Raw genomic sequence first — 25085 nt, 5'->3', positions numbered from 1 at the left:
CGTCTCCAGAATCAACATTAGAGATTACGTCAATTCTCGTATCCAGAATTGGAAGAGGCTTCACTTTGAAAACAGGAAATTGCCCAGGCCGAGAGAAGGCAGAGAGAACAGGCGGTAATCTCGGTAAGGAAATGGCGTAGTTGCACGATGTGATCCCATGGGTGCCTCATGCGTTCAACTGTTAAATAACTCTGAATACCTCTTTGCTTGATTTGCATGTGGATAGAATGCATAAGACGTTACATTCAATTAATGTACAAATTTGGTCTGCTTTGTAGCTAGATTTATTTCTCAGCAAATGCTCCCTTCCAAAGGGGGGACTCTGGGGGTATTTCCTAGTCAGATATCACAGAGACTATAGCTGCTTCAAAGTTCTCAACTGGTCATACATTCGGTATTTTAGCCGGTAGAAATGAAGCGCATGGTGGAAGGTCCATACTTCTGCCGGTATGCAATAGTGTTGAAGGGACTGGGCCGGCGCCTCCCACAAAGCTTGCATTGGTGACTCGAACCATGGTCGCATGATTCGCGGTGGCGGACGACTCGATAGATTCTTGACATGTTTTCTTACGCGGAGGACTGCATGTTTCCCCATTAGTTGCCTCAGATAATAGACTCATTCATAGCGCCAGGGCTAGGTCCACCATTTCCTTGCATGGATGGAGGACTCGGTCTTTGTGGTGTAGAGGCCTTTGCAGACCGCGAGAATAGCTCGTTGAGTCTGGCATATAGCTCGTTCACAGCGGGAAGGTTGGGAGGTGGTGTCATGATCGCTGGCGTTGGGGGCACGACGCCGCCCGCTTTCTTCGCTCGATCGGCGATAGTCGCGAGGTAGGCTAGGTTGGCTTGTAGGCGTCGCATGCACTCAATGTATTCGGGGCTCGGTTTCTGACTGGCTTTGGATGCATCCGGTTGCTCGGACGCCGGTGAGTTTGTATCCGGGTTGGAAGCGGGGCCAGCCTTGCCGGCGGCTTGAAGGTTCACCACCTCTTGCAACAAGGCCGAGTTGATGTCGAGGAGGGCGGTGACGCGGGCCTTTTCACGCGCCGCAAACTGAGCTTGAGCTTGGGCTTGGGCTTGCGCCTGAGCCTGATTTGGAGCCGCAGGAGAGGCACCGGTTTGGGGCGAGTTCATTTGCGAAGGGGGTTTGGGCTGTGTGCCGAGTATGTTGTTCGCTGATATGGAAGCCATGTTTTGAGAGAAGGTCTGCGCTACTTGAGATGGCATGTTTGCGCTGGATGTGCCGTGAGGGGCGGCAAATTGACTCATGGGGGTAGGAATGGGAGCCTGGGTGTAAGGCGCTGTGAAATTATCCATAGGTGCTGCTATTATCATTAAGCATGTGGTCAGTCCAAGGTATTTCAACAAAACAAAGCGACCTGGATGGTAGATAGCAGTAAACAGGAGACAAATGGTCAAAGCCAAACAGTGCCAAGATTCAATGTAGCGGCAGGGCTAATTTCATTTAAGCCGTAGGGTCTTAGGGGGCGGGTGACACAAGCATGAGGGGGCTTGAGTGGAAATAATCCAATCCGATCTTGAGCCCCATGAGCCCTTCGATCTCCCCAAGAATTTGAGTAACAATTCTACCCCGCTGGGGTAAAAGTGACAGGTGCCCCGTGCCAATGATAACAAAAAAAAAAGGGGAAGGGGGAGACGAACCGGAAGATTGTTGGGGGAAACCTGAAGGCATCATAGCTCCACCAGGACCAGGCTGCATGGGCATAGCACCAAAATGTTGAGCGGAGGGTGTCTTTGATTGGGGGTATGGGGGAGCGGCGTTAGTGTAAAAAGGCATCTGTTGGTTTTGGGGGCTCTGTGTCGGGACGGAATAGCCTGCAGGATAACCAGTATTGGGGTCCATTGTGTATTGAGGGACCATCACGGTTGAGGGTGGCTCCAGGGATTCTTTTTCGCCCTGTAATACTCCTTCTCCTCAGCGATCCCCTCGATTTAGGGAAGCTACTGTGGCTGAATTACGCAGGCCGCACGGACGAGACGGTGAAGGCCCAACAGCGCTTGTTGACCAGGAATCCAGGGATGGATGGGGTGAGATTTTGGCGCGACCTCGAGGCTGCTAGAAACCAAAAAAAAGACAGTGGTGATTGGCTCAGTCAAGAGGCAGGGATGTATTGTATTGGCAACCCGGCTTTCACCAGCGAACTGGGACTCGGAGCAAGACAGATTTTGGTGCCCAGATTCAGAGCGATCAGCCGTGGGCGGGCTAATGCAGCGGAGCCCTTTTGGAATGGTGGAGACACAGGCTCAAATAATGCTGGAATGATAATGGCAAGATCTCAAGTTGACTTGAAACTTGACTTCGTGATTCAGATCTAAGCGTGTACTTGATGTTTACCGGAGAGAGTCACTGGCGTCCACAATGAAAGTGACATTCGAGAGTCACGGGGTTCGATATATACTGCCTCAGGCAATAGATATATTGATGCCTGAAATATATGGTGGAAAACCATTGTGTTAACCAACTAGTAGTTTTCACCAGCGAATGGGCCACACGGGCGAGTGGGCCATTCGCTGGTGAAATACGTTAATTAATCTCGACATCCAATTTACTTTTTCATAATATACAACCGGCTTATGATTCCCCTGTATTTGACGACATACGAATTGAATAGTCTCAATATATATTAAATTAGGTTGAGATGATATCAGAGACGCTGTAACTAGTTATAAAGATATTGCTACCATATCTTTTTGCCCGTTTTCCTTTCTAGCCAGGTGTGTGGAAATATGGTCCAGACAACTGCGGAATACTCGTGGGAAATAGTATGACCAAAAAGCTAAACGATATAAATACATTATTCAAGTGTAAACTGTCAAAACTGACCCATGGGCTCTGCCAGCTTCGATAACAGACTGCTTCCCTCTGAATTTCTTTTGCGGCATAACGACTTTCAGTCTCTCATTACACCACCACGCATGCAATCATCCTCTTACCGCCATATTATTTATCACATGATATTGAGGTATGATTCTTATTCTTACTGTTGTTGGACTTTTCCTTATTCTAGACCGACGGCTCACATATACGGGGGTGCCGGAAAAAACGTTGTCCACGGACTTAAGATAGCCGAGTCCCGCAGTAAGGATGTCATAACTAGTTAGGGAGCGCACTCCGTACTAAAATGTTCTTTCCTAAAAGAGGCTAGTGCTTTGTACAACTAGGTATGTATGTATTTGCCAGCAACTGCTTGGCACGTATACTGCGGCGATCAGTATTCACGGTCCCCTTGAATCATGGGGCATTGGGCACACCGTTCATACATGACAAAGGGGGTTTAAATATTACGGCCTGCATACGGAGTACAACCTACTCCGTACTATGTATAATTCTACGAAGGATTACAAACTAACCAACACTGACATGTCAGGAATTACCAAACGACACATCAAGTACTATATTTCTAGACGATCCTCCGTGAATTTCACTTATAGTCAATCAATGTCTCTGAACTCTACCACAAAGGCATGTGATATGGTGCAGGGTTTAGGAGCAGGGGATAAACAGAACCATGGTTAGAAGATGGGTGTGAACAAACCCAAAGGTTGAGAATTTTGTGCTTAGATCAATTGGATAAGTATACTTAGACCACGGTTGTGCATGCATAGTCTGCACGTATATGCAGCACGCTAGAAAGGGGATTGTGGGCCACGGTGAAGCGTCATCTGGACGCCACAGGGTAGATTAGGAGTCCCGATTTCCAGGAAATGCAAGTCGGATATGCGCAATTCGTGCGAATAGGATAATGGGGCTGGGAAATGGCGTGGATTGCCAGCCCCTTAGCCTGCCAAGATCTCATGAGAGTATCTAGTCCAATAGATGTTACCCAGGGATAAGTCCAAACTCTAAACTCAATCTCATTCCCGTCGATTTACCGTGGGACATCTATCATTTCAAGATGCCCATGTGGCTGAGGCGTGACGCTCATTTAAACTCGGACTTGTCAGCTGGATGTTCTCCGGTATGATTTATTGCCTTTGCACGTCAGCGGCTTTTTGAAAGCAGAATTAATATGCTCTGAAGCCTCGAGGGACGAACAGATACACTTTTCTTTTTCTCCACAGGGAAACATCCAAGAATTGATCTTATCGTGCATTCTAGAATTGTTTGTGAATAAGTCAAGTCCAAATTAGGCAATCTATAAAATCCATACATCTAGTCCATACTAGTGCTATACCAGATCGTATGGGAAATACGGGTGGCAAATTGAACCGTGGCTCATTCCATATTGGATCGCATTCTTTAATCTGCCAATCCCAGAACCCCATTTTAGGGTGTCGATCCAATTATCCCGGCCGTGAAGTTGAGGTTTTTCAGGCGAGACCGAGCTAATCCCGCTCGGCCGGTAAATATAGGAATTGCTAGGTGGCTTCGGTGTTTGCTTAATAAACTTCGTATTCCACCAGCCACTGATGACAGTTTCCGTTTTTGTTTAATAAACTTCGTATTCCACCAGCCACTTATGACAACATAGTGCATTGGTCAAATAAAGCTTCATATGCACAAACCCTGAGATATGGAGAGATATCGGGCATCCCCTATGCATCATCACGTATCTTACAGTAAACAGTATGATCCAGCACTTTGGTCAGTATTCTCATTCTGCGGATTAATCCGTGAGGTTACAAGCAAGGAGATGTATACTCCGTACAAAGGTACAACTTCGGAATATTGGGCGCAAGGCAACCAGATGGGTAGAATCCGCCTCAAAACGTCCCGCCGATCATTATTTCATTTTCCATGACATTTTTTTCTATTCATGTCTGATGCTGGTCTAGAATATGGGTGTGTGATGTACACCGAGAGTAGTGGGCTATTTATCCATTCTTCCTGTTATTGGTCCACCGAATATCAAAATACCAATTGATATTCATTATCACGTCTCACAAGGGCCTTGGGGCTGATTATTATTCGCATGCAGCAGCACGGTTTTCTAGGTTTCTTATTGTGCGGCTAGGGTATGATATTACCAGACATATACGGAGTACTCCGTAGCATGCTCTACGCATGATTGAATGGACTGAGTGTTTGGAGTGGAAATGGCTTAATTACCTCTAAATGAAATAGTCGTCGATATACAATTGAATACAAAACAGAGCTTGCAATGTCAAGTTCAGATAGATGTTCGGGGAATTCACCTGTGGCTATACACCGAGATTGTGATAGGCCAGTAATAGGGAAACAAATTCCGGATTGAGATCAGGCCCTAAAATACTCCGCTGTCTGTTTCGATACTGTATTAGTTTTGGTGCTTTGTAGATCCATCCTTTCCTATTCTCCACAGGGGTTTGTTTGCAGTTGGGTCTCTCCACTTTCGACGCGCTATAGTTAGCTGCTATACATATGGAGGGAGTGTCGGAGCCGAAAAGGCCCAGCTGTTTATAAATTTATGCGTAAGCACCATCATCTCCTTCGGTACTCACTGATCGGCAGTCGCAAGCTGGCGAGCATTGATATTGTGTATGACGAAAGTCGCAGCATATGGTCTTTTGCTTCTCTCCCAAATTTCTTATAGAAACCCCACTTCTTCTCCCCTTTGTGACTTGGGAGGTAAACTTGACAAGTTTGCTCGTACAAAATCTGGGGTCAGCCTTTTGGGTCCATGCCATAGGGTATTTACATCCTGTTCATGTGATCGACCTCGACAGAGCTGACCCTAGCCAGGCCCCCTGGAAAAGATGTCTAGGCAATCGCCAGAGGAACATGAATATACCCATTTTGCTATGATCTACATCGATAGGGATGGGAATCTTTGCCAAAGGGCCTCCGAGTCCATTTCGGAGAGTCGTCAGACCATCCTTTCTCCTCGGGTCACCGGTGAATTCCTCCGAGCAGTGGCGATGTCGAGAGAAACCCACACACATTCTCAAGGTAAGGTTTCTATTGACCCCACATGATGTGTTTTACTGACCTGGAAAGTTTCTCCCGAGGTCCAAGTGCCTTCTAGCGGGGCTCAATCGCAGGAGTCCGTCGCATATAGTGGAATGAGCTTAGGTAGTCAACAGAGACCGTCAGGTCTAGGTCAACCAGAGTCCGCATTCCGGCCGACAATATGGCAATCCAGCGAGTCCTGGTCTCTACAACCCAGCCCACAACCTAAGAAGAAGAATTTTGGAGGTCGGAGCCTCAACTTGGCCTCTCAGCAAAAAACCACAATCTCTGTAAAAGAGAGGGGTCTTATGCGACTCTACTATGAGAAAATATTTCAAAACTTGCAACAAACAAACTGCCGAATTATCGCAAAAGCCTACATCAAATTAGTCGAACCGCGCAAACAAGTTAATTACCCATACAATGGACGGAAGATCGTGGAAGGGAGGACTCAACAGCTCGATCCGGAGGCAACTAAGCCACCGTGGTGGCCACGTGGAGTGAGCCACAGAGAGCCGGATCATCTTCCAAAAGTTGGTAAGAAAAGAACTATCATTCTGAATATCCTACCATGCTGACAATGATCAGAGCGCATTCGACTTTTGGTATACATTCTCACCGAGATGCGCAAAACCCACGGAATCACAGCAGCCAGATTAAAACAATGCGATCAACCCATTCGTCGTCAAATTCTCCCAGTCGAGCGTTTACAAATCTTGGACGAAGCATATCGAGTTCGTGAGGAGGAGGAAAGATTTCTCGATGGGGTTTCAGGTACATACTTGCCCCCATTATCTTGTAAACCCTCAAAGGCTGACAGATATCAGACGGGAAACACGTGTGTATAGCTCGCACCAATCTCCCTCAAATAGCAGAAGACACATCCAGCGGACAAAGCTCGCCAACCGAACCAGGCCCTTCCCATAATACCGTCGAGTCCGAGTCCAGCGACGGAATATCTGGCATCGATATAACCAGAGCCACCTCCGGAGACCTCCCAAGCGCTCCATCATACAATCCTTCCCATCCCTATAACCCAGCAATGCACATGAGCCCAAACATGCAATACCAGCCCGCCGGCCCTGCTACAACCATGTCAGCACCATCGTTGGAATTGCGACCAAAACACGAACCACTATCTGCTGGGACGCATTTGATCGATCAGACACGTCCCGTTAGCCTCGCGCACTATCCATACCCTGGTGTTTCTGGAATTCAACCAACACCGATGGAGTTCTATGGTACACCTGATTTGTCTCATGATACAGGTGTTCCAATCACCCAGACCTCGACAGGCAACTTGTCGACAGAACCAATGATGCCATACGGCCACCCCTACTATTTCAACTATTGAGCGCTTAAGCATGGGCCGGAGCACACATAATGTCTTTTTTACGATAATGAATTTTGTTCGGGTTGCAATGAAGCGAGACAACTTGAACTTGTAATCAATTGATCCTGACTTTGAGGGGGAAAAAAAAAAGATCTAGAGAAATACAAAAGTGGATGAACACACGTCGACCTAGTTTCCCTTCAGCACTATGAATCATTGCCCTGTAGAACTAACTACAGGCACTGCGAGTACCATTCACTGGCGACTTTACAGGTTCCGCTGGCGCAAGTTGTGCTTCCAGTCCAGTTCTTGCCACCACATTGACCGTAGAGAGGGGCGCCAGTAGCACCACCACCACTGGAAGTAGTTGTGACAGTAACAAAGGTAGTGGTAGCAGTAGCGGTAGTGTCGGGAGTTACACCCAGACCAGCCAAGATACCCGCATAGGCGGGCTTCTTCACCAAGTTCGCATCCCAAGGGAGTGCATCACCCTCACCATCGAATGTGCTAGGAACCCAAGAGTACTTGTCAGTGTAATCCCAAATAGTAATGCCGATACATTTGGCATTTGCAATACACGCCGCAACGGTATTTTTGTAATCGGAAGACTGCTGGGTGAGCAAGGCAGCAGTTGATGGCAGAGTCATACGGATGTCAAGTTCGGTATAGGCAACCTCGACTCCCAGGGCTGTAATCGCGGCCAAATTGCTAGTCTGTGCGCTCTGGCTAGGGGTGCTGCCGACAATGAAGTGTGCCTGTAGGCCGACACCATCGATCTTGGCTCCGTACTGCTGTACGAGCTTGACGATTCTTTGGGCACCGGTTGACTTGGCACCGGGCGATTCGATATTGTAGTCATTGTAGTAGAGCTTGGTGTCTGGGTCTGCGGCAGCAGCGGCGGCGAACGCGATGGGGAGGTATGCTTCGCCGATGGTTCGATAGAAGACACTGTCACGATAGGTGCCGTCCTCGTTGAGAGCTAGCAAACTAGGTATTAGCTATTTGATAATATCATTCATTACCATATGTATGACTTATGGCTTACCTTCGTTGACAACATCCCAAGCATAACATTTGCCCTTGTAGTGAGTCACCACGTTGGTGATATGGTTCTTCATGGCAGCAATTAGAGTCACGTTGGTCCATGTGCCACTTGAGACTATTTACTAATTAGACCACTATTTAGGCAAAGACACGCAAGATAACAAAACTTACCCCAATTGGGCAATTGGCTATGCCAGACCAGAGTATGGCATCGCAGCTTTTGGCCATTTGCAGCAGCAAGGTCGGCAACGACATCTCCTTTGGTATATGAGAAGGTGTTTTGAGATGGCTCGATTGAATCCCACTAGCGATGATTAGCGAGGACCTGAATAGCACGATAGGACTTGTCTAACCTTCTGCGAATTGCCGGGAGTGATTTGACCAAAGTCGTCTGTGTTGCTCAATTGGGCAAGGTATGGGGCATCAGTCAACTCGGGGTTATCCGTGGCTGATCCGAAGTATAGCTTTCCCTTCGCAACAGCAGCATTGTGCAATCCAGCTCCTTGGGTCCTATAAGAAATAGATATCAACCACTGTTAATTTATGGGAATTGAAAGGTGAAGCATACAGTTGAGGAAGAACACTGGCCAATGCCAGGGCAATAGTGGAATAGTGAACCATGACGAGGTAATCAACGCCGATTTTTGAATTTATCCTAGACCTGAAATGAGGAATTGAAAGGATCAAGCTCTTTTTATAGCCGGAGCTACACAGCGACAGCTAAATTGTCAGGGGCATTTTCAGCATCTCCCCCGTGGCTCGGTAGTTTTCATATTTTACGGGCCGATAGCCCGTGGCGTAACTAGTTGTCGCGGCCTTTTGAAATAGTTAAATGGGCTAGGTCGCTGCTTAGATGCCTAAGAGCACGAATTCGTGCATGAAATTCATCGCTTTAGCCAGGGAAACAGACACTGGGCCGGACGCCACATGGTGGACGGGGTAAAGACGGATGACGGAGCAAATTCCGTATTTTCTTCACGGCAAAAAATGGCGCGTCAAACTCTCCGGAAGTGAAGCTGAAGAAAGGACTAAAAGATGACCGGGTAAATTCGATCTCCACTTCCACAAATCCGGGGAATCTTCACGTCCACTCTTTTTCCCCTTCTCGAGTATAGCTTGGCGAATCAGAATCAACTTGGTAGGCCGGGATGAACATGTTTCCCACGATTCAGGCTAGACAGGCCATCCCCTCTTTTAGATGAACCTACGTTAGCGCTGAGCATACACCATACGATCAATGTATACCGGACAGGATTTCCTCCGACTCGGCTTAATTAGCCCATTGAAAAGTGCAGCGAACGCGATTTGAAGCTTCGGGGAAACCCTCAAACCGTCACACGCCCAGTTGTTTTCCTGAAAGCATATGCTGTGCGGCGACAGACATATTGCCGGAACTCGTTTTCCTGTGGTGCATGCGTGTATGACAGTGAACATCTAGATTCAGCTATATTTCTAGGGTATTGCCTATGAGCTTGGCACGATCGGCTATTGCCCCTTTGCCGACTTCATCCGACATCCCAGACCAGAACATGAAAGAGATGCTGGAAACAGAAAGTAGTAGTTTGAGAGTGAAGACATCAAATCCTCAATTTTCAGCTTTCCTGACTTTCCTTCCGATCTTTTCCATATCAATGTGCCCGGAGACCCTGCATATTTATCATCAATATGCGATGCAAATTGCGATCCATATTGCACAACCAATGTCATTCATATAGCAGCTACGATCGATCTGAGCCTACATGTACGAAGATTTCCACTTGGTCTTGGAGTTGGATTATGATCAATGGCCCACAGGACCTTTAGCTTCCAGAGGAGGCGGAAACGCCTCAATGATATCTATGAGAATCTGAAAATGCGTCTATGTACACAAGGCTGGCGCTTTGAAGGGGTATCAGATTTTATAACGTCATGTTGCTCCGTGGTAGGACCAGAGGCCAGAGTCAACAGCGGTTAGGTACCACCGCTGTAGCCAAATCCAGACCATCAGGTCGATGGGCAGGGGGTAGCACCCCTCCCATCGGTGTGATGATTTTGTGGACGCAAATTCCATAGAAATGCACGGGATCGGTTCGAAATTGGGGGGCGGCTTCAAATTAATGAAATGCCGCTCAGCCAGTCTTCCGAGCCTTCATCTCCGCAATGTATTTACTGGTCTTGGAAAGAGGCACGATATTGATGGTGACAATCTCATCCACAACCTCGACCTTACCACCAGAAAGAATCTGTAATAAAGGCAGCTTCTTGCCAGCCTTGATCAAACCACCAGTGACAGTCTGCATATAGCATTCAACACCTTCGATGGTGTATTCCTTCTTGGTATCCCAAGGAAGGGGGAAGATGTAATCCAAATGGTCCTCGATCGCGTTCATCTCCGAGAACGACTTGATAAAGTCTGACTGGGCATCCATGGGATAGAGGAAAACGACCGGGAACTCGATTGTGCTCTCTGGCGAGAGAGGATCAGGGACTAGGCGGATCCTGGCATCTTCCAAATCAGGAGGCTGATCGGTTTTGCGGGTTCTGATCATACGGGCACGCAGAGCTGTGCTGAGGACCATATTCTTCTTGCGCGCCGTTTCTTCTTCGGCTCTCTTCCTCGCGGCAGCACGCTCCAAAAGGGCCTTGCGCTCGGCAATCTTTTTGGCAGACTCTTGAAGAGCCTTACTTTGTGGGTCAATTGCCAATCCTCGGGTTACAGAATCTTCGGCCTCGGCGATTTTGTCCAACTTGAAAAGTGCCAGCGAGGAGCGATAGAAGGCCTTCACGTTTTTGGGGTTGAACTTCAGAGCGGCAGCACAGTCGAGAGTACAAGTACGGTAGTTTCCTGCAGAGGAAATATATTAGCCAATGTTCCGTACAGCCAGGACGATAAGACATACCTAGTTCCAAGTTGCACAATGCCCGGTTGATGTAAGATGCCTCTTCCAACTTGCGCAACAGCGCCGCCTCTTCCACAGGATCTTCGGGTGCCTCCCACTTATCAACCTTGGCGTTGATGACAGCAATAGCCTTTGTGTAAAACTCCTTGGCGTCAATCCACTTCAGTTCCTGTACGGCTTCATTGCCTTGTCCCTTGAAGCTGTTCGCAACCTCACCCCTGGTACCTTCGTTCTGCAGAGCCTGCAGGGCATCTAGGAGCACGTTTTCACCCTCTACAAACCCATATATGTTAGTCAAATGAAACGACCCTATTCAAGGAATGATCTAACGTACTCTCGTCGCCTGCATTCTCAATGTCGGTCATGAACAGAGGAGTTTTATTCATCATTGCTATCAACTCCTCTGAAGAATGCGACTGAACGGCCGCAATAGCCGGGGGAAGTTCAGGTGCATTGGGATCGGTTTGGCGTGCCTTCAGTCCCTCCTCGTTGATTGGGAAGGGAATTTCATTTGTAGGAGCGAAGAAGTCAAACCCAGGCTGGGCGACCTCGGGTGGAGCCTTGTTGAGATCAAGTGCCTCATCAAAGTCATCTGGAAGTTCTTCGACGCGCGCCATCTTGAGGGTTCGTCACGGGAAAATGTATTGCACTTTCGGAGATTTGGAGATCGTCCAGATGCTTAGAAATGATGCCCACACTGCAAACAATGCAAACAGGAGGGGGACTGGTCGGCCCTAAGCCCTATTACCGGATTAGTCGGAATGTAATGATATTTAAAGATGTAAGATTATTATTTGCCAAGAAGGAAATGAATCAAAAAGAGGTAAACAACTATAGGAAGATTTTTTTTGGTTTAAAATCAAACATTCCACGATGTACTGGATGTTTCTAGTCTGACAATTGCATGTGGAGAGCCATGTAGTGCCTCAGGCCTCAACTTTTGATAGCCTTCTAAGGTTGGCAGTCTATCAATTTGTTGCCGTTGGGTTATATTCCACCATATTTGCTTCACTATTGGAATAGTTCTATCAAAAACCTCCTATAACAAGAAACAAGGCATATATTACACTGTTTGATACCCGAGAAGCTATTCTACTATGCAATGACAATACTACCTAGTAGCAGTACCGGAAACCTCAGCCTCATCTTATATACTATGTACCCACAAAGACAGCCCCACAGGAATTAGACTACATGCCTCCTTAGCCCTGTGACAGATCTCCGCACATCGGAGGCTATGTTGTCGGCGAAAACCCGACCAAATCAAACCCCGCATCAGTCGGGTGAAAGACCGAGCTCCGATATAGGCTATATATAGTCCTGAGTGCCGATGGTATAAACTCATTGATTTATCCCAAATACTCCTTTGTAACAACAAATATCACAGTACCATGGCCAAAACCTTCAACATCCTCGTCCTACCCGGCGACGGCATCGGCCCGGAAATCATGGCCGAAGCTGTCAAGGTCCTGAAGGTCTTTGAGACACCCGAACGCAAGTTTGAACTGCGGCAGGAGTTGATTGGAGGTTGCAGCATTGACGCTTATGGCAAGTCTGTGACTGAAGAAGTCAAGCAGGCTGCTCTGGACTCAGATGCAGTGCTCTTCGCTGCAGTTGGAGGACCGAAATGGGATAATCAACGTCGTGGCCTTGATGGTCCCGAGGGAGGGCTACTCCAAATACGTAAAGCCATGGATATTTATGCAAACCTACGCCCATGCTGTTCTACATCGCCGAGTGCCTCTATCGCCAAGGAATTCAGCCCGTTCAAGCAAGAGGTTATTGAAGGTGTTGATTTCGTTGTCGTTCGCGAGAACTGCGGAGGTGCCTACTTTGGCCGCAAGGTGGAAGAAGAAACATACGGTGAGTTGGGCTGAGATCCAGCTGTATTGAATCGCGATCTAACCTTTTTCTTCTACTACAGCGATGGACGAATGGGGCTACTCCGAAGCCGAGATCCAACGAGTCACACGTCTATCCGCTGAAGTGGCACTGCGACACAACCCCCCTGGCCTGTGATCTCACTAGACAAGGCAAATGTACTAGCTTCTTCACGACTCTGGCGCCGGGTAGTGGACAAGACTATGGCAGCCGAGTACCCACAGGTGAAATTGGTGCACCAACTGGCGGACTCTGCGTCATTGATTCTAGCAACAAACCCGCGATCCCTGAATGGCGTTATCCTGGCTGACAATACCTTTGGCGACATGATCTCTGACCAAGCTGGGTCTATTGTGGGTACACTGGGTGTATTGCCGAGTGCCAGTCTCAACGGTCTGCCTGGGGATAAGACGCTGAAGACACGACCTTACGGGCTGTACGAGCCTACACATGGATCTGCTCCGACGTAAGTGCCAAAAACATGATTAGAAGGGCTGTTCTAACTTTGCTATAGTATTGCGGGACAAAATATTGCAAATCCGGTTGCGATGATCCTCTGCGTCGCACTTATGTTCCGATACTCTTTGAGCATGGAAGATGAGGCTCAGCGTGTGGAGGATGCGGTGCGCAAAGTGTTGGACTCTGGGATTCGGACGTCTGACCTTGGGGGTAAGGCTGGGACTAAAGAAGTTGGCGATGCGATTGTGTCTGCACTATAAAGTATGAAACGTTGGAACATATGATTTGATTATGTATCAATGAGTGCTTCAAAGGACGAAGCCCCAAACATATGCATCAAACTGATCAATGATAAAGAGAAGAAATCGATCAAAGGCAATGTTTGTTAGCTGAAAACTGGGGTTGAAAGAACTTTAGATAATACATTACATGATTTTCATATTCTTCTCAGATTATAATTACATTGGCATCATCTGAGAGATTTTCATTCTTCCTCCATTCTTGCTCCTCCCCATGTCTACAAACCCACCTCCCAAGCCTGGAGCTTCGTCACAACACGAGTCTAACCGCACACTCAACATGTCAGCCCAAAACCCGAACACCCAGAACACCCCATCTACACCAGCGATGGCACCGCACCAACCAATCCAGATACCAAGCACACCAGGATCCTGTGCTCTACGTCTCGAAAACCTAGAACAACAAACCTCCACCATGAAAGGCGAGTTGATGGCATCAATCGCGGCCGATATCTGCGCCACATTTATAAGCATCGCAAAGTACTCCGAAGAAGGCACACTACAGGCAAAGCATACAGGCGTGATCGACAAGGTGATCCAGACAATCCGCGACACGGACGTGAAGTATCGACACTTGCTCGATCGACAGGTTCGCGGACTGCGCAAAGAGAGGAAGTGGATCCGGAAGAAGTATTCGCGATTGGCCGGACAGGCGGATGGACTGGGTCGCACGTATCAGACGAAGGCGCGGAAGCTGACAATTTCCCTACGAGAGACGCGAGGGGAGGTGGTGCGTTTACAACGTGAGCGGGATCTGTTGCGGGCTTGCGTGAAGAAGAATGAGACTCCGAATGACAACGTTGATGGGGAGTTTGAGGTTGATGCGGGGGAGAGCGATGGAGAGTATGAGATTGCGGGCAGAGATGAAACTGTCAATGAGGTAGATATTTGATTTCTCTCAGTGTATCATATTGTTTCCTATGATGAATCTTTGTTTTCTTTCAGCTTTCACTGGAAACATTTTCTTTGTTCAGCCCTGACCTTAAGGGCAAAAGAGGTCTGATTTTTCTCAAATATGACACCCATTTCAACTGTATATTGCCAAAAGTATAGTAATATGCATCGGATTTGCCTAAATATTAGTATCAGATCTGAGTGTCCAAGTCGGCTTTAGAGTTCCGAGGTCTGAATCGGCATTTGATGGCGAATGTGATTTTGTTTTAGCTGATATTGTAAGGCGAATCACTTAAGGGTATGAAATCTAGACCATCGGAAGTGAGAAATGCATCGGAAATAGTCGCCACAATCACAGAGCAAGACAGTGCATGTCGTCCAAGTCCAACCTCGGCATCTTCAATCGGCGCAGGTTGATTCGGCCCGCGGGATCCACCGACTTCCATGTGGAAAGTCTGGGGGTCCCTTTTTCTGCTTCTTTTCTATTCCCTTTCTGCTCTTCTTCTTCTTCTTCTTTTCTTCTTCTGCTCTTTCTGATCCTCAATCCTTTCACTTGAACCCATTCCACGGATCCATCTCGACGACGTTGAGTTTGTTCAATTTCTTCCCGAGAAATCTACTTCGGACCGCCTTATCGGCCGAGACCAACAATGAGCACTCACGACTATGAAGCCGTCCGCAAGGACATCGCCGACATCCTGAAGAAGCCCGGATATGATGATGGCAGTGCAGGACCCGTCTTCGTGCGCCTCGCATGGTAAGTAAATGCGATTCTCGAAGCCTTATCGTTTCCCGGTCGGGGCCTCGGATCACCGGCGGTGATAAGCCCTTTTCAATGCAACGTCGCTGACCATGATCTTAAATAGGCACTCGTCTGGCACATATGATGCCGAAACCGACACCGGTGGCTCCAACGGAGCCGGTATGCGGTACGAAGCCGAGGGTGGCGATCCCGCCAACGCCGGTCTGCAGCACGGACGGGCATTCCTAGAGCCGATTAAAGAGAAGCACCCCTGGATCACGTACTCTGATTTGTGGACTCTGGCCGGCGTAGTGGCGATCAAGGAGCTGGGTGGACCCGATATCCCCTGGCAAGGCGGACGAACAGATCTGATCGACGACAGCAAGCTGCCACCACGCGGACGGTTGCCAGATGGAGCCCAGGGCGCCGACCACCTGCGGTTCATCTTCAACCGCATGGGATTCAACGACCAGGAGATTGTAGCGCTGACGGGCGGACACAACCTGGGTCGGTGCCACGGCGACCGCAGTGGATTCGAGGGCCCGTGGGTGACCAACCCCACGCGGTTCTCGAACTCTTTCTTCAAATTGCTACTCCAGCTTGACTGGAAGCCTCGCAAGATGGCGTCGGGTAATACACAGTTTGTGTTTGAGGATCCTGATGCCGAAGAGGACGAGGAGCCGTTGATGATGCTGCCGACTGATATGGCGCTCTCGACAGATCCGGCATTTGCCCCGTGGGTTCAGCGGTATGCCGAGGATAAGGAATTGTTCTTTGATCACTTCGCCAACGTGTTTGCCAAGTTGCTTGAACTTGGTATCCGACGTGATGCTCAGGGAGCTGTGACCAACACCGACGGCACTCTTGGTGGGTACGTCTCGGCACCGAAGAAGAGCAACACTGCTACAGGCCCGCCCCGGGCGCGTCTGTAGAGTGACATCTTTTTGTTTTTTTTCTTACCTTGTTTTTGGATTAATTCCCCACTGCGTTAGTAGATCTGGGACTGCAAAATGCAGGATTTGGATGTGTAAATAGATCATAGATCATAGAATGTGATTATAACTGGATATCTGTTAGTAGGTGAAGTGAATTTATAAGGATGAAACAGAAACAGAAAAGAGGGAAAGGGGAAATCTGGGGAGTCTGGGGTAGAGACTGCGGGGAAATGCCATATTACTAAGTAGACTTCTGTATTAAAGGGAGTAATTATTACTGTAGAAAGGTACTATATGTATATTAAATATGTACTTCGGAGTACTATCTCGCATTATACAAACTCGGGCCTCGGGTATATCAAATAACAGCCCCCTGATTGGCAGATGGCTATGTTGAACTAGTATCAATGGTGTATAGTTATTAAATGAACTAAATGAAACAAAATATAATAACAAATCAAGGCAGCTCATCTTCTTCAGCTTCATCAGCTTCATCCTCATCAGCGTCACTGTCACTACCACCAGGCTGCCATGTCGGATCGTTGTCTTTCTTCCTCGAATTCCTTAGTCCCCGTCTTCTTGATATCTTCGGCGTCGCCTCTATCTGCTTCTTCTGTTCTTCCCGTTGTCTTTGCTGTTTATAGTATGCCTCTCTCGTCCATTTCGGGTCTTTCTCCGGCAATTCTTCACTTTCATCTTGCTCTTCCTGTTCTCTCTTCTTATCGAGCTCCATTTGCCCTTTCCCTTCCTCTCTCTTCTTTAGTTCGAGCTCCTCTTGTTTTTTCCGCTCCTCTCTTTTCTTTCGATCTTGATCCTGCTTCTTTTGCTTTTCTATCATCTGTCGGTGGCGCTCCTCGTTTCTTTCCCTCTCCTCCGATTCTGCATCACTATATCTCTTCCTCGAGTTGAATTCATGTATATTCTTTGAATGTAGGGCCTGCTTCTGCATCGGATCTAAGACCTGCTTCGCCATAGCGTAGTTTGCCATCGCGGACCTCTTGAGTTGATTACCGTGCGTACTGTCAAAGTGTCGATTTCGAATCTCAGCCATAGCCTCCTCCGCATCTGGCATGGTAGCATTTGACCATCCAGTGCCTCTGCAATTGCCTAGTTGGGGCGATTGCGGCGTTGGGGGAGACATAGGCAGCTCGGGGAAATCCAAAACTCCTTCCTCACCAGGTAGACCTGAAGGCCACCTTTCAGGATGTTGACCGAGCCAGCGCGGATCCTGCAGCATCGACTGGAATATATGGCTATTGGTCTCATCCTCAGGTTCCTCTTGCTTGGTGCTCACTTGGTTCTCAAGCCTCGTCGCGGTGAATATTGAGGACAAGTCGAATTCCGGAGGTGTGTTTGTGGAAAAAAGCAATGGATCAATGAGTGTTGGGTCAATGACTAATGGATCAAACAGTGCCGGATCAATGTGACTTAGGGGCAGATCGGGTACAGCAGGCTTTTCAATGGTTGGTTTGGGGGGTGGGTTCGGTGTTGCCCAGCTGGGGTTGAAACTGCTGAAGCGTTCGCCGTTGTGTGAAAGCAGACGAGGCCATGAATCCGGCTGTCGCAGAGGAATTGATGGTTTCCAAGGGATGTGTTCTTCAAGAACGTTCTTGTTCTCGCTCACGCAATTGTTCAGCTCAAGAATCGCGTTGTTGGCCTTTGCCAAAAGGTCGGGGGTGGGATTCAAGATGCGCTCATAGAAAATGAGAGGAATAGCCTTACGGTGAAACCATTCAGGGGGTACTTTCTCTTCCGGTTGAAATGATGTAATTCCACCGACAATTACCCCGGAATTGACTTGGCTATCGTACATCATAATATTCGAAAGATCTTTCTCGCCTCGTTTCGTATCAGTCCAGAATAAACGAGCATGGGATTCGTTGTTATATATGCCGCCAAGCCAACGATAGTGTGCGATCTGCTGCTTGTCTTCATAGTCTATGTAATTAAACTTGAGGTTCTCTGTGTGATTTTTAATTCGCGTCTTGATATCTGATGTTATCACCAGACGCAGTGGGAGTTGACCGATCTTTCGTTCTCCAGTAACTCCCATCGGATCACCACACTTATCACATTTGAAAGACTTTCGTGGGTAGAAACATCGCTCGATCAACTCTTGCAAATCTACTCCTCTTTCATCACCTTGTTGGTAGCCAGGTAAAATGCAGGACCCTTGGTGAGAGTTGTAGAACGGAACGGCGAACTGACAGTGGCAAGGGGTCACTCGCTCAACGTGGTGATAGCGGAATTGAGCGAAGCTTCTTGTGGCCGCCGACCATACTGCCCAAGGAGGAATCGGTTCTCCCATCTTCAAGCCGCTTGAGCTATCGATGAACATCCGGAGCCACTCGTCACGCACAAATATAGAAGTCTTGTCATCAAAGGTCTCCCAGCTCGCCATTGTCACTTCGATGAATGCTTTTTCAAGAGGTTTGAACTCAGCTGCCCGATTGTGTGCGCGATCTATCTTGGTACAACCAGCATCGAGTAGCATCGCCGCTACAATAACAGCATCCGTGGCACAAGACATAGAGTCCCAGATAGGACCGCGGCCACGGACCGGGTATGATCTGCCATTTGGATCCCAATCGAAGGTTAATGGCGACAGCTTTACAGTCGACGTGGTGGGGAAGGCTCCAAGTTTCATCGAGAGCAGATCCCTGTAGGACTGGGCGGTCCGGAGGCAAACGGGTTTTTCAGTAGACGGAATGCTGGGATCACGGTCCAAGTCAGCATACACGATCTGCATCACAGCTCGTTCTATGGCGTCTGTAATTTTTCGCGTGTCAACCGGGCGTGGGGGTTTCGGAGTAATGGGGCTTAGACGGTGCACTCCAATCGGTGCCACTTTAGAGGAAGGTGCCAGACTAGGCGTCCAGGTGAAAGTTGTGATATCCTCAGCCGCAAAGACGGGTTCTTGAAACGGTGGAGTGGGAGAACGAGGGCGACCTCGGTAAGCAGGAGCGCCGGGCGAAATTTGTCTCGCGCGCTTGCTACGAGATTCCTTCCCTTCATCTACACCTCGTTTTTGGCCTGGCGCAGGACCTGGTATCTTCGTACCTGGCGGATCAGTCAATGAGAAGGCCGGTGTAAATTCGACTCCCGGGTTCATGTGTTGTAGCAGATGCATACGAAGGACTTCCTCTTGCTGTACCTGGAGTGTTGGCGCTGGAGGTGGTGGGGGTGGGGGTGGTGTGAACAAGCTGTCAGCTGAGTACATATACTGTTGAACAAGGTAGTCGGGCATATCTGGTGGCACGTCCATAGGGCGTATATATGCATTCATGATACGTGTGCTCACATCCGGAGCAGTATTGTACCACCTACTGAGTGGCTTTGGGCGCGGATTGAGGTCGTATCTCAAGAGTCGTGGCCCAGAATCTCGGTTAACATTGAGCATTTCGAACCAAGTCTTCGGACGATGACGTTCTTGCATGTAGTAGATGAGCTTGAACAAAATCATCTGCTGGGCCTTAAGAGTTGGCTGCTTTCTCGTTGTCTGGGAGGTCTTGTGCGATTCCTCATAATGCATTCCCCAGAAGTAATGCTTCAACAACACTTGCACCTGCGGGAGCCTCAAGGCACGACTATGACCCCCTGCATATTACTGAATTTAATATTGAAATGAGACCAGTCGTCAGGCGGATTAGGAAGACGGGTGAAATCGAAAAGAGGCAAGGGCGGCGGCGGATGCTCGAGGTCCTCCGGCCTTGCTGGGAAATCGGAAAGGGGAGGAATCTCCAGCGGAGAGTTAGGATTACTCATCTTGATGAACTGGCAGTGAAGGGATCACGGTCTAGAAAAATGCCATGATGGGCTCAGTCAAGGGCAATATTCTGATATTGGGGTGTCCTATATTGGAGGTGCTTGGAAACCATCAACGAAAGGGCGAAACGGTGCGAACCAAGCGCTTTAATGGACAACGAGGAACATCCATTGTCCAATATGTCAGCGTGAATGCCATATTTACCAACCGAAAGAAATAGAGTGGCGTATTGTAGATAGTAGGCACGAGATGAAAGAACACCCCGAGCGCCCCGAATCGAATGCCCATGGTAACATCTTGTTTCTTGATAGACAAAGCATTTAGATTCCAGTCAAGGTTCAGCAATCCAAACAAGGTTAGGGCCAAAGCAGCATGAGCGTGGTGGATTTCTATATCTGTCACATTAGCCCATAACTTCTTGGTTGAGGTCAAATCTAGATGATATCAAAGAATCGAGTAAAAATAGACAGGCACTTCCAATATCAACGGCAGTGTAGATCTGGGATTCCTTTCACAAAACAAAGAACATGAGTATCACCGAAGATCTTTGATCAAGTCGAAGGTTACATAGATTGAGGTTCCGGGTCTAGTGCAGGTACGAGATGTTGTACCACCTTGCTTGGCGGTGGGTAAGCCTAACTCAATTCTAAGAAATGCCCATCGAAGTGCAGAAGCGATTAGTATCAAGGCAGAAATCCCTGAGTGAAAAGAAACATATGGGCCAAAGATTGTATGGGCCAGCGGGTGCCAATAGACTTGGAGACGCGACCGGATCACTCAATCAAAGATCGGAAAAAACCATAAAAGAATACATGGATCAAAGGGTTGATAGCGCCACAGAGAAAATCACTACATGGACTTCATGGTAGAGTACTCGAAGCACAAAGACACTTTGACGGTGGCTGATAGCCCAAAGAATTGGGTTCGTCACAGTTTCATGTCGAGGAAAACAAAGCCCCGTCTGTCAGGGCTTCAGGTAAGATACACGTAAATAACACTCAAAAATACGAAAATATAACACTGAAATTAATGGTCATGTGACTTCACATGATCTGATTTATGAACTAGCCGTTTTGGGACTAGCTCCCAACAAGCGAGCCCTCGTCCGAATAAGGTTAGCGTCCCAATTACCCGATCCCACAAGCAAAGTCACTCAGTTGGACTTCCTCTCTCCATCCCTCTGTCGACAACCCATCGCGATCCTCGCCCATCGCCCATCATGTGTACGTGACGACCCCTCCTTTCAATCTGAGACCATTATATGATACGCAACCACGAATTTGCCAAAAGAAAAAGAGCTGGAAACGGTGGCAGAGACAACGGTTCTCGAAATTGAATGTTGGCTAACATGTGGATTTCTCGATAACAGCGCTCGTGACCGGCGAGAAGACGAACTTCCAGTTCATCTTGCGTCTGCTCAACACCAATGTTGACGGCAAGCAGAAGATCATGTACGCGCTGACCCAGATCAAGGGTGTCGGTCGCCGTTACTCCAACCTGGTCTGCAAGAAGGCCGATGTCGACCTCACCAAGCGGTACGTTCGCCACAACCCCCATCGAATATCCAATCATTCCCAATCATCTGTTATCGGAGGAAACCCTTGAAAGAGCAAATGGCGCAGTCTGGACCTGAATCGACATGGACTAGGAAGAGCCGGGGAATATCGCACAACAATCGCAAAAAAATTATACAAGAACAGCAAAGCTGACAAGACACTTTCTATAGTGCTGGTGAGCTCACCACCGAAGAGCTCGAGCGTATCGTGACCATCCTCCAGACCCCCACTCAGTACAAGATCCCCTCGTGGTTCCTCAACAGACAGCGCGACATCACCGATGGCAAGGACACCCAGGTTGTCTCCAACGGTCTTGACTCCAAGCTCCGTGAGGATCTTGAGCGCCTCAAGAAGATCCGCTCCCACCGTGGTCTGCGTCACTACTGGGGCCTCCGTGTCCGTGGTCAACACACCAAGACCACTGGCCGCCGCGGTCGCACCGTCGGTGTCAGCAAGAAGAAGGGCTAAATTATTCTGTTCGTTTTTTTTGCCGGGGGTTCTTGGAGGGATTCCGTTATTTCCGGTGTGTTTCTATGGGCAGCACTCGTGGGATCTTTTCCCCGCTGGGCTGGGCATGTTCCAGTTCAAAAAATTGAAAATGAACCATACCAATGAAATGACCCGATCTCTTTGATTCATGTACTTTGCTCTTGGCCTTGGGTTCGATAGGATCATCCGGTGTGGATCAAGATACCAACTCGATGATCCTATCTAAATCTTCGGTCCTCGTAGGGTAGAATATCTTGCAAGGCTCCGTGGTATGCTTCGGAGAATACTGGGGTAGATGTCCTAGACCGTCAGGGTGGAATAAGGCCCACGCCACTCGATCAATAACTCTGGGGTATTCATATCCATCTATGACTATCTACGCCTATCACAACACACCCCCGCTCACGATAGATGTCTCCGTACACTCCACTCAATATATACATCAAGCTCTTTACAGCTTAGATGTCTTTACGCTTTATGACAGTTTATTACTCGATGTTCAAGTCTATCCAAGATTGATTGAATTCAAAGTTGCCTAGTCGTGTATAATAAACGAAAGCCAAATCACCTAACATCAGTAAGAGATGACCGATTATGCGGCTTTCTTAATTTCTCAGAGTATGAAGTGTAAAATTGAACATAAATAACCAGTCACAAGATCAATAACATGCAGTGTAATGATGAATTCATCAACGCATCGTATCGTAGAGCAACGGGGTCGAGTGTTTAGAACCACTCGCCACCGAGCCAGCGGTTGAAGAACTCCAGGCTAGACTCGGGCTGGTCCATCGGAACCATGTGGCCACCGCCGAAGATACGCATGAAGGTGAAGTTGCCGTGGGACTTGATCTGACCGATCTTCTTGCCAACGTGCTCGTTCTGCACAATCTTGAGGTCCTCAAGCTCGGCGGAAGCGAACTCCTTTTGGCCAGGCCACTCGAGAGCCTCGGACCAGGCCTTGTTGCCAAGCCAGTTGCAGATGAAGTCAGCATCACCGGCGTAGATGAGGATAGGGATCTGCTCAAGGAGACCGGGCACGAGGCGGTGGTAAGGCTTGAACCAATCGCCATTGAAGAGGAAGTTACGGTTAATGTCGAAGTTGCATGAGTCGTAGCCATCAACCTCGGCACCGACAGCCTCGCGGACGCTCTCCTGGCTGAGGTACTCGCTGACGTAGCCCATGCCCTTGTAGCACAGGTTGCTCTCGTCCTCGCACTTGCCGCGAACATCGTAGACGTTCTGGCCGGTGCGCTGATAGGGGCCAAGCATGGCGTTGTTGCAGTAGATCGAGGCCGGGACACAAACCCAGGGGCTCTCGCTGTTGTAGCAGGACTGGATCATGCTTTGGCAGCGGCCCAGGGAGTTGTCCATGGACTGGCAGGTACTCTCGTCCAGAACAGCGGGGTAGCCGCCCTCACCGCAGGCCATGGGGCGGTAGTACTCGTACTGAGTAAGACCGTCGGTAAGACCGTTACCAATGAGAACAGACTTGAGGTTGATGTTGCGCTTCTTGTGGGAGAGAATCTCCGAAGCCATGACAGGGATGTAGTGGCCAGCGTAGGACTCGCCAGCAATGTGGAAGTCCTGTGTAGCGTACTGGGGGAATTGCTTGAAGAACAATGTGAGGAGAGCATAGACATCCTTGCCAGCAGCAACAGTGTCGCTGACGGAGGACCCACTGTAGGAGTAGCCGACATTGATGGGCTGATCCAGGAAGATCACAGAGGCATTGTTGTTCCACGAGAAATCATTATAAATAGGCTTGATATTAGCACCGATGGAGCTAGGACCAAGTTCCAGGAAAAGACCGGTGAGGGACGAGCAGCCGGGGCCGCCGTTCAACCACAGCACAACAGGGTCGTTCTTGGGGTCATTGCGAGACTCGAAGAACCCTTTCGAATGGTTAAATAAACTCTAGATAATGAACGGAGATCGTCCAAACTCACAGTAAAATAGATGCTTATCGTTCTCATTGTCATCCAGGTAACCACTGTACTGCTTCACACCGGGATCAATACCGAGGGCGCTGGGGTCAACCTTCTTGGCGCGGAGGTTGTAAGCCTCCAGCCTACCGTCAACCTCACGCTCCTTGGTGCCGTCAACACCAGTGACCCAGATGTCTTGGACATCGGCGCCACTGACATGATGATCCCAGTGCGAGTCAGGGCGGCGGGTGTGCTTCTTGGGCAGGGAAAGCAAGGGAGCACTCTCCATGGATTCCGGGAAGTAGTTAGAGACTTCCTCCCAGAGTTGACGAGCCTCACCAGAGAGAGACTTGAACTGGTCCTGGAGGTGCTGCAGAGGCTTGAATGCATCTGCACCCTGCTTGACTAGGTTCTCCGCATTCTCCCTGTTATCTCCCAGGACTTGCTGGAGGGACGGGGCAGCGGCCGAAGCAGCTCCCGCCCAGAGAGCGGCAGACAGGACTCTCATTGCAAATTGTGTTTGGGTTTCACAGCAATAGTGATGCTAATGATGGGTTGTTGATGAGGAGCGGGTACCTTGGGGTCTGGAGTCAGGCACCTCTTATCAGTAACCGTTTGCGGTAATGGCTCTCAAAAAATAAGCCAAAGGAAGATGGTCACCTACAGTTTGAAGATACCACAAGATAATAATAATTGAAATGAAGCTGAAGATGTTGAAACAAGACGGTGATGCCTTGGCTTGTGAGATGAGGAGAAGCAGGTCCCAAGGGCCGATGACGCCGGGGATGGTCGATAAGACGAGACAGGCCAATCAGGTGACCCTTGTGGCCTAAGAGGGGCCTGAGCGGGCCCAAGATTGGATGATTCAGCATGAGTCACGGGACTCCAAGGTTACCTTGGCTGGAGGGGCACGAGCTTGTCGACTAAGCCTTTTTGGGTAGATTTCCTGACGCAAATCAACTTTTAATTGTCCGTACTCCGTCTATATATAAT

The 25085-nt window shown here is 48.7% G+C and overlaps 10 protein-coding genes across 10 annotated transcripts; 5 read left to right on the top strand and 5 right to left on the bottom strand.

Moving 5' to 3' along the window:
* Positions 1-603: 603 nt before the first annotated feature.
* N7447_006036 (uncharacterized protein) lies at positions 604-1864 on the bottom strand (the record flags this gene model as incomplete). The annotated part of the gene is made up of 2 exons (XM_057230298.1): positions 604-1325; positions 1663-1864. The coding sequence occupies 2 exons, from the start codon at positions 1862-1864 to the stop codon at positions 604-606; spliced, it is 924 nt and encodes a 307-aa protein (XP_057085388.1).
* A 3833-nt stretch (positions 1865-5697) lies between these two features.
* N7447_006035 (DUF2841 domain-containing protein) lies at positions 5698-7244 on the top strand (the record flags this gene model as incomplete). Its single annotated transcript, XM_057230297.1, has 4 exons — positions 5698-5890; positions 5939-6427; positions 6479-6664; positions 6718-7244. The coding sequence occupies 4 exons, from the start codon at positions 5698-5700 to the stop codon at positions 7242-7244; spliced, it is 1395 nt and encodes a 464-aa protein (XP_057085387.1).
* A 212-nt stretch (positions 7245-7456) lies between these two features.
* Positions 7457-8888, bottom strand: N7447_006034 (putative endo-1,4-beta-xylanase; the record flags this gene model as incomplete). Its single annotated transcript, XM_057230296.1, has 5 exons — positions 7457-8202; positions 8269-8382; positions 8439-8571; positions 8621-8777; positions 8836-8888. The coding sequence occupies 5 exons, from the start codon at positions 8886-8888 to the stop codon at positions 7457-7459; spliced, it is 1203 nt and encodes a 400-aa protein (XP_057085386.1).
* Positions 8889-10375: 1487 nt separating this feature from the next.
* N7447_006033 (HSP70/90 family co-chaperone CNS1) lies at positions 10376-11763 on the bottom strand (the record flags this gene model as incomplete). The annotated part of the gene is made up of 3 exons (XM_057230295.1): positions 10376-11091; positions 11147-11419; positions 11481-11763. 3 exons carry the CDS (start codon positions 11761-11763, stop codon positions 10376-10378), a joined length of 1272 nt encoding a protein of 423 aa, XP_057085385.1.
* A 774-nt stretch (positions 11764-12537) lies between these two features.
* N7447_006032 (3-isopropylmalate dehydrogenase) lies at positions 12538-13746 on the top strand (the record flags this gene model as incomplete). Its single annotated transcript, XM_057230294.1, has 4 exons — positions 12538-13009; positions 13071-13118; positions 13175-13493; positions 13542-13746. 4 exons carry the CDS (start codon positions 12538-12540, stop codon positions 13744-13746), a joined length of 1044 nt encoding a protein of 347 aa, XP_057085384.1.
* Positions 13747-13999: 253 nt separating this feature from the next.
* Positions 14000-14677, top strand: N7447_006031 (uncharacterized protein; the record flags this gene model as incomplete). The annotated part of the gene is made up of 1 exon (XM_057230293.1): positions 14000-14677. The coding sequence occupies one exon, from the start codon at positions 14000-14002 to the stop codon at positions 14675-14677; it is 678 nt and encodes a 225-aa protein (XP_057085383.1).
* Positions 14678-15329: 652 nt separating this feature from the next.
* On the top strand, positions 15330-16353 carry N7447_006030 (peroxidase; the record flags this gene model as incomplete). The annotated part of the gene is made up of 2 exons (XM_057230292.1): positions 15330-15436; positions 15546-16353. 2 exons carry the CDS (start codon positions 15330-15332, stop codon positions 16351-16353), a joined length of 915 nt encoding a protein of 304 aa, XP_057085382.1.
* A 460-nt stretch (positions 16354-16813) lies between these two features.
* Positions 16814-20121, bottom strand: N7447_006029 (uncharacterized protein; the record flags this gene model as incomplete). Its single annotated transcript, XM_057230291.1, is given in 2 exon segments — positions 16814-19953; positions 19965-20121. 2 exon segments carry the CDS (start codon positions 20119-20121, stop codon positions 16814-16816), a joined length of 3297 nt encoding a protein of 1098 aa, XP_057085381.1.
* Positions 20122-21191: 1070 nt separating this feature from the next.
* N7447_006028 (40S ribosomal uS13 domain-containing protein) lies at positions 21192-22244 on the top strand (the record flags this gene model as incomplete). The annotated part of the gene is made up of 3 exons (XM_057230290.1): positions 21192-21345; positions 21492-21657; positions 21849-22244. Coding segments are annotated over 3 exons (618 nt in total), but the record flags the coding sequence as incomplete, so codon positions are not given.
* A 649-nt stretch (positions 22245-22893) lies between these two features.
* cp3 (carboxypeptidase C PRC1) lies at positions 22894-24600 on the bottom strand (the record flags this gene model as incomplete). The annotated part of the gene is made up of 2 exons (XM_057230289.1): positions 22894-24059; positions 24114-24600. 2 exons carry the CDS (start codon positions 24598-24600, stop codon positions 22894-22896), a joined length of 1653 nt encoding a protein of 550 aa, XP_057085379.1.
* Positions 24601-25085: the final 485 nt, after the last annotated feature.

Source organism: Penicillium robsamsonii (genome assembly GCF_028829455.1).
Source record: "Penicillium robsamsonii strain IBT 29466 chromosome Unknown utg000003l_segment0_segment0, whole genome shotgun sequence".
Taxonomy (NCBI): domain Eukaryota; kingdom Fungi; phylum Ascomycota; class Eurotiomycetes; order Eurotiales; family Aspergillaceae; genus Penicillium; species Penicillium robsamsonii.
Note: the sequence above shows the minus strand (reverse complement) of the source record. Positions and strands in the feature narration are given on the sequence as shown.